Here is a 15,730-nt window from a genome sequence, read left to right on the forward strand (position 1 = left end):
ATTATCTATGTGACTATGTAGCACTATGCAGAGAAAATCTTCTATAGAGAATCCGTGACTGTAAATTTTTAATCTAGATAACTGGGGGCGCTGACGAAGCCCTTCTATTTTATCTTATGGTTATAGATATCTACTTATTGGTTATTACTTATTACAACTAAAATGTAACAATTTGGGGGTGCTAAGCACAATCCCCCTCTCCCGAATTGCGCCTACGTGAAACATGTTTAGGTGTCGGTGTCATGGGTTTGCTATTGGTACTTAGTAAATAGTAAATACCACCACAATTAATTATTATAGATATGAACGTAAAACGTAACTATACCGTGTTGCCGTGGAAAATACGATAGTTCTATGATACGAGCACGGAATATTTTGACGAGTGTGATTTGACCACTATATAGATATAACGATATACTCTTACTCATAGACAATATTATAATATACGTAATACACATTGTGTATACCACGAGACATGAAAACAACCACCGACTCTACCATCACGATTAAAGATGATGTACCATGGCTTAAAATATGCTTAAGCCGTGAGATATACCTTAAAGTGTTTACCGCCAATATAATTAAATTTAGTCTTGTTGAGACGTGGTGTAATCACTAAGATAATAGATACCGTGATACCGAGCGTGGCAGAGGTAGACTTTACGTGCACGCAGGACGCAGCTGCACACAGACCGGGGTGTTTAAAAAAAAAAAAATGTAATTATACCGTGAAATTGTCTAGGTAATAGGTATTCGTCTATGGTCCATAGTTATATACATTATTGACTATTTTATGGGTCAAAGGATTATGAATATAGTAAATTAGGTGGATTGAAACACCTAACCAGTGGCTCTATAATTTTAAATAGATTATAAATTTATAAAATTTGTTACATTAATTAATAATTAATCTATCGGATTCTGTGCCCTGTGGATACGAGACGAGTGATACGAGTGATTTTTTCACGATGTGCTATTTAGGTTATCTATTATCGCAGATTTATTATTTATTACATCATCATTATCATTGTGGTAATTGGTTATCAGTTATCAAAAAAATTACGACCGTTGTCATAATAATAATATGATCACGTTTATTTGATTGTAACGAAAGACCAAAGTGCCTATTTCTTCCACAGATTAATTCTTCGTTCTTACTGAGTACTTGGTGATGTATACCCAGTAATTTAGTAGATAATAAGCTTAAATCGCTTTATCCGTTTTTAATTTATATATTTTTATTGATTACCGGTATTCGAGGTCATGTTTAGATAAAGCTATAAGAAAAGTAAGTGGTAACAAAAAATAAAAAAAAAGTGTCTGGATTTTATTTACGCGCAATTTATTTCAATAATTTACAAATAGCCAATAGGTATATCATTAATATTATACTTCTATTTATATTATATTTATTTATTTATCTTATCTTAAATAGGTACCTACTCGAGTTAATATTATGGATTTAAAAAATATATAATGGTGTAACATGTCAGACATTTTACATATACGTATTGTAGATACATGTGCAGAATGATTCATGTGATTCTTAACCGAAGTCTGCTGTACAACAAGAAAAATATGTACTAGAGTTTAAAAGATAATTTTGAAAATATTTTGAAAAATGGAGAAATGGCTGATTCAGTCTATATGGATTGCTGTGTTTGGATTTCTGAAGGAATTTCGACCCGAAGATCCTTACATTATTCAATACTTGACAAATCCACCAATGAATTTTACAAATCAAGAAGTAAGTGTTTTATCCAACACAGCGTTGAAGGTTTTTAAATAAATTTTTACTTTAGGTGAATCAAGAAATATTTCCAGTATCAACTTATACTTGTCTTGGCCTCACAATTATTATGTTTTTGGTTACTGACTATTTACGTTACAAACCAATTGTTGTCCTAAATGCTTTATCAAGTTTTACGGTTCAGATATTATTGATTTTTACTCGAACAAAGACTGACATGAAGGTGGGTAAGTCATTAAATAATTATTTAAAAATGTAATAATTAGTTTTCAAGCTATTTAAATATTTAAATTAGGTATATATATGTTAATCTCATAATTTAGGAAAAAAATAATAATCTTGATGTTGTTATCAGAATAATTTACTCATTTGTATTATTAACTACACTCATACCTAATAATTATTTTTGATTAACATTTTTAAATAATTTGTAGCAAATATAATATAACCTAATAATTACCTATACTTTTAATTTTAATTTTTTCTCTTGCTTTATATTTACTTAGCTGTCTTGCGGACATTAAAAGAGAAATATTTTAAATCAAAAGTTCCACAAAATAAAATTATTAATCCATATTAAATCATAAAAATATTTTTTTTTTCTTAAGTGAAATTTACATAATGAGAATATTATTCAGTACACCATTATGTACAATAATGTACAGTTTTAAATTTTAAAATGATCAATAACTTGTTTCAAAATCAAAATATAATTTAGGGCACTAGATAATATTCATACCTTTCAATTTAGCCATAAGTTAATTCACTTAAATATTTGAAATAACAGAGTAAAATGGATTCTTCTGAATGTAAAATTAAATATATATATATATTATATTATTTTAATCCAAGTCAACTTTTTATTAGGATATTATTTTAAATTTTAAATCCCTAGCTTCTTATTTTATTTTATTAATAATTAATATAATAGTGCTGGGTTGCACAAACAATCACTAAACATTTAATAAATCATTAGTGAGTTAAAGGTACCTTAAACATGATTTAGTAGCTCATGGTTGGTTCATTTAATTTTATTGAATCTTTAAATTGATCAATTTAATATTTCTAATAAAATTGTTGTTTGATATAGATAATGGAAGTATTTTACGGCACCATGACAGCCTGCGAAGTTGCATACTATACATACGTTTACTCAAAAGTAGATAAAAAATATTACAAAACCGTTTCCAGCCACATGAAAATGGCATGTCTTATAGGCCGACTTGTATCGGCTTTGCTTGCTCAAACATTAATTGATAACCATATATTAACTGTGTCTCATTTAAATTATTTAACATTAGCTGGTAAGAGATTTTATTATTATCTTATTTTTTTGAGGTTTTTAATGAATTAAATTAATATGCTTATTTCATTACAGGTGCAACTGCATCAATATTTTGGGCTTTTGGATTACCTTCAATTAAAAGTAGCTTATATTTTCATCAAAGCTCTGAACATACATACATACGAGATAATGCAGGTAAAAGAGACATTAATTTTCAATAAAATACAATTTTCAATTTGTTTGGCTTATTTTATTGTTTTATAAGCTTAAAATTTACAGTTATAGATAATGTATAGATTAAAAATAAAATGCATTATTTTTTAATTTTCCAATTGAAGCAAATATTAGTGCTAACAATTAATAATTTTGAAATAATTATTCAATAACATTATTAAATCCAAGATGAATTATTATATAATATACTATACATGATGACTGTGGCACACCCAGGAGTTCCCTCCAAAACTATTTTTTATGTTAGATTATATATTATTAATGTATATTATTTTGTTACAACTTACAAATATGTTACAATTATGATGTTTTTTTTCAAATTTTATTATGATAGTTTTTAGATAAAGTTGTGTATCATAAGATTTGTAGCTGATCAATTATTTTGGTGACAATTTTAGTTTTATATACTAGTGGTTAGGACAAATAGTCTTAAGTCTTTGATCGATAACAGTGATTAATAATTATTACTGTCATCAAATTCAAATTGTGTATGTGTGAACAAAAAATCTTGAGTATGGTAACCTGAGGATCTGTTTATTAGTTTAATATAAGAGATACTTTATTATGTAAAATTGATGGCTATTAAATGATAGATTAAATGTTATTACATTTTGTTGCAGTCATTTTTGTAATTCACATACAATTAATATGAAAAATAAAAATGTATGAAGGATTTTTGTTATTTTAATATTTGAGTATTTCATATTGCTTGATAGTTATTAATCTGATTTTATTTCAAGATGCATAATGAATGAATGCATTGTTCTGTTGTTGGCAGTGTCACATGTTGTAAATTTGTATATTTGTTTTTAGTAATTTTAAGTGATTCCTATTTGTGTATCAATCTTATTCAATTTTCTTTTTGTCTTTGTTGCCAATTATCAGATTGGTTTGCAGTTTTTCTATATTTCTCTATTTGTGTCTGTTGTCCATTTTACAATAATTGTAAATCCAATCCATATTGTTAATTATTTTTACCAATTTATTTATTTATATATATTTGAATATTTCTTAAATATGAATATTGAGTATTACAGTATTTAAATTCATAAACATTAAAATAAAACACTATTAAAATTGAATAACTCTATGCTGAATTTGTTTAGTTATTGTTGACTCACTGTTTACAATAGTAATACATAAATACATAATATGTCATTATATAATATTATATTAAAATACAGGGTATTATATCATACTAATATACCATACCATAGATTACAGAATAAATTTAAAATATTTTTAAGTAAGTTATATTCCTATTAATGGAATATATATTGCTTTGCTTACCTCGGTACAAAATAATATTTTATTGTTTTGTTTTAAATAGTGTTGATGTTTATTGCACATAAATGTGAAAATTATTGTCAATTTAAAAATTGATATCAAATTGTATTTAATATTGTTGATGTTATTAAGGGGCTGCTACACCAACATTTGTTTTCTCTGTCTATCTTCTACATAATATAGGAACAAAAATATTTTGTATTTCCATGATTATATAAAAAAAAAATACAACTTTGGTTCAGTTTAGGGCAAAAAGGCACTTTTATATATTTTATAAAGAATTAAAGAAGAACATTTACTGTGCATTGACTTGATAGATTTTTAATATTTACATTTTTGAATAAGCTATTAATGGTAAAAAATAATCAAAATTATTTTAAATTAAAACATGCTTATATTAATAAAAAATGTAAATATTAAAAATCTATCAGGTCAATGCACAGGAAATATTCTTCTTAATCAGATAGTTATAATTGTAGAAATATGGAATATCTTTGTTCCTATATTATGTGAGAGATAAACAGAGAAAACAAATGTTGGTGTAGCGGCTTCTTAAATATTTACGCTTGCTTTTTATTATGTTATTTTTTGAGATTCACTCGAATGTTTTGAGAAGTTAAATTGTTTCAAGTAAAATATGTTATAGGTATACATATTTTCTAATCTGTAAAAACATAGATTCTTAAAAATTGATGGTATTTGAATCATTGTGGCCTTTTAATTATTTAAAAACAATCCACACGCATATAATATTTTTACAATTAATAGCTTTCTAGCTTCCTTTGTTTAAAATCCAAAACAATGTAATATATTATATAAGGGATATATTGTATATTTATTATCATGTATTAAAATATTACTTTGTTATCTATTTTTGATATAGTTAATTTGCAATGTTGATGCTTTATAGTGGAAAGTCAACTAGATTTAATTAACTCCTAAAATCGTTAAATGATTACAGCACAATACTTTGAAAAACTTTAGTCGTGCCTTGAGCTGCTTTAGCCATTTACATCTAGAACTAAATAAAAAAGATAACCCGATAAGTGCATTGGAATATTGCAATCTTTGTGGTAGGGTGTGCCACGAGTATCTTTTAGTTTTAATGCATGATGTATATACAACCATGCACCTTATATTTGCCTTAAAGCTATTTATGTGATATGGAGGTATACAATCATTGAATCATAATCGAGTGGTGAAGCCGACCCACGTTACGGATTGATCTCCCGGTCGAGACTAGTAATCTGATAGAATTATCCAATTCGCTTTTATCCGCACTAATTCAAGTTCATCAGTGTACAGTGGCGGTCAAATGATTCTGTCATGAGGGGGAGGGGGGGTTGATTTTTTAATATGCACTACTTTATCATTAAAATATAATTTATGGTTATGCATTTAGCACTAATGCCTAATATTAATTTTTTAAATTAAGATAAATAGTAAATTAGTACCCACTTTATTTATAACAAATAAGGAGTGTGTTGTTATTGAATATTCACGATCATCGAGCTGGATAATTCTGGTATATTTTGTATAAGCAATTAAATATTAATAATAGTAACAGCCTTGTTCTTAGAATGAGTCTAGAATCTAGATATTTTCCGTTTTTATCCCCCCCCCAAAAAAAATACCCCACTGTTTGAAATGCTAGTCCTATGCAACATTTACTGAAAGGTATCAGAAACATGCATTGTATAGTGATCAATACTGGGCGCCAACTTTATCTATGATCAGCTCATAATATTGAGTCATCACTAATCACCAAAGTGTGGTTCGGTAGGCTGGACCGCAATCACCCCGCCACACGAATGAGTAGCGTCATCAGTAAGCCAGTTTAGGTTTTTTCCCACTCTGTGTGCAAAATGTACCTACGGTTTAATTGGTTGAGGAATGTTCGATACTTATTTTAGGTTAATTATTGGTAGATAATTGTATAGCTATAACTTGTAGCCTATAAGTGATATCAGTAGGCTTGAACCTAGTATAAATTAGCACGTGTAGTTTCTGACTAATATTTTGCATTACTTAACTATGCATGTGCATTGACTAAATCAATATCTAATCACAAAAATTTAATTCCAATAATTTTTTATTGTATTATATATATACGATAAGTACACATTCGATGTTAGCTAAAATTATAGAATATGCTAAGGTATATTAGGTATAACTAGTGACTGAATATATAATTTATGGACTTATGGTAATCGGTAAAAAAGTCCGTTTTAAAAATAGTTGAACAAAATGTCCGGATTCAGTTTTTATAGTCTAACAAAAAGTCCGAAAATACAAAATATTTTATAAAATGAATAGGTTTTTAAACATTTTAAAAATGTTTATAGACATTATATATTATACACATTATATTATTATATTTTTTTCTCTATTTTCTTATTTTTATTTATAATTATGTAATTTATTATTAATTTTAATAGGTACGTAGCATAGTATTGGCGCAACTAGGTCTAAAATATTAGGGGGGCTGCTGGTCCACAAATAAGTACCTAATTTAATTTATTTACTTTCATGCATTCCAAAAAACTAGGAGGATCGTCTGGATTATTTTTATATTAATAATAACAATTGTACAAATACCGATAATTTTTTTGGTATATTAAAAGTACTAAATAAGTTTTTTTGTTCATTTTTACTCACCAAAATAAAACTAAAATATTGAACAGCGACCGCCACAATGCCGCTGATCGATGCCGCTGCTCACATATTTATTAGATAAAAATATTTTTATTAAATTATAATATGTATATTGCAAAATAAACTTTAATATTTTATATTTATACAATTTACTTTTGAATAATTTTGTTATAATAATTCTCTACGTCATATTGCATAGGATATATCTCAAATTCTCACTATTTTATGCTTAAGTTATTATTTAATCTTAAATAATCAAAACAATTTGGGAGCCCTAAAATATATTTTGAGGGGCTAAGCTCCACTAAGTTCCCCCACTAGTTGCGCCAATGATACGTAGATACATGTATTTAAAAATATTAACATAGAATCACTGCACGATACCTTAGGAACAACAATATCAACATTTATTTCTAACTAAATACATTTCAACAAATAATGAATTTTATATTATTTATAAACACGTCAACTAAACTAAAACTATAACAAAAAATATAAATTTGTCATTACTATAGAATATAGATACCTAACTGTGGATTTCTATTATATTTTTTTTAGTTATAGGTACGTAAATATTTTGTGTTTTTAGACTTTTTGTCTGACACTAAAAATGTGCTCGAACTTTTGTCCGACTATAAAAACTGAATCCGGACTTTTTGTCCAACTTTTTTTAAAACGGACCTTTCATCTGCGATTCATAATTTATACTTAGTTAAAATATTAATTTATTATTTCACGATTTTATTTAAAGATTGTGTTATAAAAAATGTTTATGATGACATATAAAAACATGTTACTTTTTACTATCAATATCCATTTTGTTAAATTTGAATTCAATGATAATTATTGTACGCGAAATACGATTCTGAGCCGAGAAAGTTTAGAGTAAGCTAACCCAACCTTGCCTATATTTTTTAGGATATCTCCTAATATACTTATATTGTTATTGCGTATTTGTAATACATAATACCGTAGGTGGAAATAATTTTTACTAAAAACATGTCATGTATATTATAGTTTATTAAAACATTGCATAATTTATTATTGTTATTAACTTTTAAGTTAATTTTTATCCTATTTCTTATCAAGAACTCGAAACATTGCATTATTAATTATATTTATTAAATTAAAACAAAATTATTTTAAAATTGTTATTTTACGTCTGAATATAATATAATAGTAAAAATGTAAGCTTCAAATGTTCATAAAAAAAGATAGGCAAGTGAGTCCACTTTGTTGTATATTACATGTCGAGTTGGTCACTAATATGACTGTTAAATTTGAATTATATGACATGTAATTGTATATAAAAAACAATTCCGAGCGGTAACGGTTTGACAGCTATAGCGCTAAGTATATTTCATATATTTTTGGATATGATTATTAGTAATTTATTTAAAATATTATTGTGTATCATAAAATTCATTATAAAATAATTAATAATATAATATATGTAAATGGTTAAGTCCCCATTTATAATGTTATTGATTTATTACAAAATAATTAACATCTTTATTTATTGTTAAAATACATAATTTTATTCTAGTTTAAATTTCTTCAAATGCCTATTATGTCATTATTTGTAATAATAATTTATCAGGTACGAATTTGTATTTATTTTTTTTATCAAAGAACAACATTTCTTTCACATTAATTGATAAATAAATTCATATTCCTATAAATAGTTCTAAAGCCAATTTATATAGAAAATTATATAATAAGTTAAGAATGTAAATTAAATTATTGCCTTTAAACTTAAATTTTTCATTATTGAATTACAACAAAAAAAAAAATTGATTTTGATCGTATTGTTACGTAAATATTCTCTTTTTTTCTAGTTTTTTCTATTGTGTACTAAAAAAAAAACTATTTGAAATTTTCTATTACTTTCCCTCTTTCCAAAATACTTACAATACCAAGTTTTATACCAAAAACGATTATCAATGTTAAAGAATAATTCAATTTTTTTTGTTCTATTAGAAACTTAGAAGTATTATTATTAGAATCACTTTGCTCAGAATCTGAGACCTGTATACTTAATATTTTATGCATTTCACGATCTTTTAAATGTGCGACTTTGCATAGAATATTAATATAATTACTAACTATGCCAAATGCCTATAGATACATTTAATTTAAATACAAGTTAATAGCTACTATCTAAGAGTCAACTTCTTGTGTTTTTTTAATATTAGATTAAAAAATAAAACAATTTATTTGGTGTTTTTATACAGATTTTTTTTATCTATTAAATTCACAGAAATTTTCTTGTTTTTTTTTCGTACAATATTAATATAGTAAAATAATACTTGGTATATAATTATGTAATTATAAGTGTATACATTTGTAATTTGATATTGTCCTGATGAATATAACATAAAATGTATTTTCTGACTGGTTGACTTGCTTACTAACTAATTTAATAAACTAAATTTAAACCTTCGACTTTTACTATCAAATAGCTTTTCAATGTTAAATAAAAATAAAAATATTTAATTTTTATATTTAAACGTTGAAGAGATGAAATAGAAAAAGTTCTAATTACAATATTGTATTAGGTATGCGTAAATAAGTATTTATGTAAATTGTACCTATATAGGTACAGATTATTATTTTTATAAATACTAATATTAATAAAATCAATTATAAGGGTTGTGGAGTTTGACTAACATGGTGATTTGACATTTTTTTCAGAGTAGTTTACAAACAGCTATATGTACTTAAAATACATCTTTTGCATATATAATACTTATGTGTATATATAAATATATAAATATATATAATTCATAGATGTTAATGTATCCAAACCTAAAACTGTGTGTCAAAGACTGTGGTCCGACTTCATTACGGCTTTCACAAACCGTTATGTTCTTCAGTGGTCCATCTGGTGGGCTTTAGGCACATGCTTTTATTATCAGGTTCGGATTAATTTTGTAATAATCAAGTTGAATAATTTATAAGAAATAAGACATATATTTTGAATAGGAATACTTTTTTTTTTATAGTATAATAGTTATAAAAATAATTATATTGTAATATTATGATTATGATCTATATAGGTTTATGCTCTGTTTCATCATGACTTTCTCATACACATGTAAAACATTGTCTCGTAAAATCTACAACAAAGCAGATATACATGGTAATTACAGCGTCTATGATTCAAACGCTCATTTAATGTTCTTCTTATTTCTATTTTTTCCTGGGGTAGATCTTTAAAAAGATGCCAGGCCGGACAGTTTCATAATCAGAATTAAATTTATTTTTTTCAAAATGGGGATTGCTTATCTTATTTAAATTTAATTATCCCCTATAAAATATACGATGACATTAATTAATTAACACTTTCATTGAAATATCTTAGTATTTATATAAATACAATTAAAAAATAATTTGATAATAAATGAAAGCTTAAAAGATTATTTTTAGTGTATAAATTGTAGCTGGTGTTAAAAATGTCCGACTTGTGTGCTACTTTAGTCTGCCCCTATTAACTGTTAACTTTCAAAATTTTAAATCGTAATACCTAATTAAGATACATTTATAAAATACAATTTGGTGTATTAAATATTTCATTACATATTTATTTAAATTGATAAAAAATAGATGATGTTATTTTTAATAAAAAACTAGTTTTGATCGCATGTTTATTTAAAACTTAAAAAGTTCATTCTATGATGTTAAATCAATTACCACATCATTGTTCTTCCGTATATTTTTACAACATATTAATAAAACATTTTTATTTAGACGGTAAAAAATAGATTTTGTTTCAGATTATAAGTCACCAATGAACTACGTAAAAGTTCATAATACTTATTTTTCTGTTCGTATCAAATTTGATTTTAAATAATAATAACGGTTTCAAACACAGTAATTATTTTTAAAATATTATTATTAAAGGTGTTAGTTTTTCGGTCTGTATAGATTTTACGTATTTCCTTATGTTTTCATACTTATCCTTGAAAGAGTTTACTACAGTTCTAATGTATAGGTAGATACTTATCATGGAATACTATAAATTATAGTCTATAATATTACTATTTTATGTTGAAACTCTCAATGACCACCATATAAAAGGTTTTTCTTTTAATAATAAAAACTATGTATTATTATTATATTCTATAAAGGTACGGTTTCCCTGCAGTGTCTAGACGCGGCGCGGCATCATGACGCCATGCTGTTCCACTCTTTGACACTGCAGGGAAACCGTACCTCTACACAATTGTCGTAGGTACACATGTACGTACGACAGTGATTTTTTTTTATCTTTAGGTACCTATGTATTAAGTTTATAAAATATATTATAGTCATATGTAATCATGAATTAGCTAAGTATTGTATTTAGTTTGAATCTGACAACATAGACTAATTAAATTAAATTTTATATTTTTCGATATTTAGAATAATTTATGATAATTTATTACTTGTGAAAAATCAAAAAAATAATTTTAAAAATGTTCATTAAAATAATCATTATATGGTTATATTTTGTTCGCATCGTTATATCTATATATTACTTATTATAATATGTTTATCAAAATCGACGGTTTTATAATGCAGATTTCATTAAATACTCGGCAAAAAGCTTAACTGCATTATTAGTTATTAATAATAACTTATTATACTGTCGCACAATATTTAATATTTTTTATAGGAAACCAGTAATACACACCAAATGCACGATATAGTATGTAATACATAATATTAAGTATAAATTTAAAATTATTTTCTACGGAATGTACGGCGGTCATCCTGATCAAGTTATAATACTTATAGTATACCAATAGCTAAACAAATGTAATTCACCCATTTAATATAGAGGATCTTTTTCAGAGACGCGAGTCACAAAGTTTTAAAGTATTATATATAGCTGGTTATGGTGATTAATTGAAAATTATTATATTTTTAAATAAAAATTCAAGCCGTTGTTCAAAAATGTAATAGTTGATTTAGTATAGTGAAAGTTAACCTTTTTATAGCTTTGAAATTGTTAAGAAATTAAAAACTTCGAAAATAAAAGATTTAAATAAATCAATAATGTGATGTAAGTTAATGCAACTTAATACAACATACTTAAAAAAATGTTTTTTAAGCATTGTTTAGTTATTAGTGTTGTAACATAATTTAAACTATAGTCTTATTAAAAATCAAACATATAATTAAATTAATAAATAAGATAAAAATTTATATTTTTTAATACTTATACAGTAGACATATTTTAATTTTATTAAATGGTATTAATTTATAATTAGATAGCAAGTTAATAATGATATTATTGTTTATAGTCTTTATGGATTAAATTTTTTGAAGGTAAAATTTAAACCTAAAATGTAAAATTTCCTAAAATACAGGCCATATTATATATTGTTTTTTTTCATTAAATTATATAATCCATGAAAATATAAATGTATTGCTTATATAAGTTAATAATATGTATTAATTGAATTAACTTTATTTCTCATATTTATTATCTAAAATATTTGAAGTATTAAATTTTAATTTTTGAACAATGTTAATTTATATAGTGTATGGCGTATTCCCAATCATTATGGCAAGAAATTTACCGAAATGGCACGGATTTACAAGTGACCGATAATGGATTAGTTGAAGCTATATATACAATTATAAGTACGTATATAATTATTTTCATTATTTAAAGATTTATTTTTATGGATTTGATTTTTTTTCAATATGCTTATGCTAATTCCAAAAATTTGCCAAGCATAACAATATATTTATGTAGAACAGCACAACTACGAGGATTATCATGATTACAATAAAATGTGTTATTACATTTTTTTTTTCATTTTTTTTAAATCTTGGAAGGCGAGGGGGGGCTGAAATCTTAAAATATGAGCTTAGCCCTCCTTGGATCCTCTCAATTGTGCTACTGATCTCGTTTAATACAATAGTTATTAGCTCTACTACCTATCGTTACATTTATTTTTAAAAGCTTATATGAATATGACTGCTATGGCTACTGCCTACTTTAATAATATTGTATTCATTTATTTTTTTGAAGGTACACTTGGAGTTTATTTGGTTGGTATCATAACAATTCCAAGTTGGTGGCTGGTTGGTATTTTAACTTTTAGCCAAGGTTTATTATTGTTTATAATGGCTCAAGAAAAATTATTATCACACGCATATATTGGCTACATTATGTTTGGAACATTTTATCATATTATGGCCACTGCAGCGAAGTAAGTAATCCAACATATTAAATATTATTTTAATAATGAATACATTTTATTTTCCTTTGTTTTAAAAAATAAATATTAAAATTATATCTATTTATTATATAAAAAATGAATAAACTTTCTTTTTATTTAAAATAAGGAATATCTAATAAAATAGTATTAATAATAGTCTAATTTTTTTTATTTTTATTTTTAAAATTTAATTTTTCATTATTTTTTGATTTTAACTATGCGATTTTGTTGATATTTAAACAACTCATGTAGAACATATTTATTTATTTTAGTTGTGAAGTAGCCAAAAATATACCTGCTGACAGCTATGCATTGGTTTTTGGAGTTAACACATTCATGTCACTCTTATTGCAAACATGTTTAACAGTAGTTGTAAATAGTCCTGTTGGACTCATGTTAGACATTAGAACACAGGTAAACTTATTAATTATTATTATAATTTATACATTTTAATTGTCATTATAAACAGTCTATTATAGAACATTAGGTTTACCCAATAATAAATTCTCTCTAATAACTTTCTACAATTTATAAATACTGTTTTATTTTTTTTATTTTTCGTACGAGTGTTTAATTTAAAGTATATATATATATAATATACTGTACGTACATCAAGGTTGAAATGAGTAGGATTAATACAATTGTGTGTTACTATTTTTATTACCAACTACCACCCAATACTTTTTAAAACTAAATACTTATAATTATTTTATTGCTAAAGTGGAAAAACACGAAGAACAAAATTAAGTATTAATTATGAAAATATTCATGACTCTCTACGTGATTTTGTATCATACTGTTACATTAAATAAAACTTTTATGCAGCTCTCTTATTAGTGCCCATCTGTACATCTAATTATGTGGCGCAGCAAAAAATCCAGTACCAACTGTATTCTAACATAAATCAATTATACTCTCCATATCATCACAAATTGTCTATTGCTACTGTAACTATATTTGCGTTTAAGCATATCCTTCTCTCAGACTTAAAATAAAAAGCTTCAAAAAATTTCTAAACTCCTGTAAAAAAAGTTCGCTTCCAAGTCAGTTGCGTATTAAACAATTTATTATTTTACCCACTAAATATGTGGTCTAAGTATGGGCTAAATAGTAAGTCTAAACATAGATTTAAAATCTGCCCATGACCAAGAAATCATACGGTTTATGGTTTATAATCTAAAATATATCTAAATGATTCCTCCATTTTCCTTTTAAGAGAAAAAAAATATAATTTTTGTATCTTTTATATTGTGTATGGCTATAAAAAATACTTTTTAATTTTTTAGTTTTACGTGTACAGCGGAGGTTGTTTAATAATCGGCGCCTTGTTCACCGTCGGAGCATTGTGCTCAACATATAACACGATGATGAGACATAGAATTTTTACAACATCAAATTAAATTAAATTGATTTATATTTGACATAATCACATATATTTTACTATTAAAATTATTGTATAACTTGTATGTAATTTTATTAAAACGTTTTAAAAACAAACACGTGTGTTGATCGTTATCGATTGTAACCTATTCCTTTCACAATTCTACCAAGTTCACATAAGTTTATTAACTATGTACAGAGTAATTATTTTATTTAAAAATACTCATTATTAAAAGATCTAGTCGTTTTTGAAATATTTTTTACATAATTTCCAGTCAAAATCAAACAATATATATTTTTTTAAATATATCAATAATATTTTGCCGTTATTTTTTTAAGTTTTTACTTTTTTAAATGACACGCATATTTTTATTTCATATTCTGAATCAGAAAAATTTTTGGAGTAATTCACTTATTTGATACATGAAAATCGAAATTCGGACGAATAGCTTTTGAGTTATATGTTTTTAAAGTTTTCGTGAGTGGAGTATAGTAGATCAACGTCATTTTTTGGGTATCCCTATACTACTCCATTCTTCTAACCTAAACTCTAAATACTTACAACACAAAAAGAACTCGTCCTAATTTCGATTTTCATGTATACCTAAATGGCTGAATATGAGTACTTCGAAAAATATTCTGCTTCAAAATATGAAATTAAAAATGTAAAAAATTTGAAAAAAATATGACGATAACAAATATTTAAAATATAATTAAAAAAAAAAAAATATTGTTTTGTTTTGACTGGAAATTATGTAAATAAATATTTTTATAAACATTAATAGATTTTGAAATAATAAGTGTTGTTTGATAAAAAAAACATTCAGTTTATTATAATTATTAATACTTTATTCAATATTTAAAAAAATTATGTTTAACATTCAAAATTATTAGACATTTTTGTAGCAGTAAAAAATTTAAAAA

General features: G+C 25.0%; 1 protein-coding gene across 4 annotated transcripts; it reads left to right on the forward strand.

The window, feature by feature from the left end:
- The first annotated feature begins 1,059 nt into the window (after window positions 1-1,059).
- On the forward strand, window positions 1,060-14,923 carry LOC132932313 (thiamine transporter 1-like). 4 transcript variants are annotated; one of them, XM_060998625.1, is made up of 10 exons: window positions 1,060-1,372; window positions 1,436-1,747; window positions 1,803-1,973; window positions 2,841-3,054; window positions 3,129-3,230; window positions 10,002-10,129; window positions 12,740-12,842; window positions 13,237-13,417; window positions 13,699-13,840; window positions 14,713-14,923. In XM_060998625.1, exons 2-10 carry the CDS (start codon window positions 1,622-1,624, stop codon window positions 14,824-14,826), a joined length of 1,281 nt encoding a protein of 426 aa, XP_060854608.1. In that variant the 5' UTR covers window positions 1,060-1,372; window positions 1,436-1,621; the 3' UTR covers window positions 14,827-14,923. The 4 variants fall into 4 exon arrangements, with proteins under 4 accessions (XP_060854608.1, XP_060854610.1, XP_060854609.1 ...); XM_060998627.1 differs by having other exon boundaries at window positions 1,518-1,747; XM_060998626.1 differs by having other exon boundaries at window positions 1,060-1,288.
- The last annotated feature ends 807 nt before the right edge of the window (window positions 14,924-15,730 follow it).

Source organism: Rhopalosiphum padi, chromosome 1, assembly GCF_020882245.1.
Source record: "Rhopalosiphum padi isolate XX-2018 chromosome 1, ASM2088224v1, whole genome shotgun sequence".
Lineage (NCBI taxonomy): Eukaryota > Metazoa > Arthropoda > Insecta > Hemiptera > Aphididae > Rhopalosiphum > Rhopalosiphum padi.

Bases quoted from the DNA above. Each gene is read 5' to 3' on its own strand.
- LOC132932313 (XM_060998625.1), top strand. From the start codon at position 1,622: ATGGAGAAATGGCTGATTCAGTCTATATGGATTGCTGTGTTTGGATTT. The intron at 3,231-10,001 runs GTAAAAGAGACA...TATAATTCATAG, and splicing joins ATACATACGAGATAATGCAG to ATGTTAATGTATCCAAACCT. The intron at 10,130-12,739 runs GTTCGGATTAAT...TAATTTATATAG, and splicing joins GCACATGCTTTTATTATCAG to TGTATGGCGTATTCCCAATC.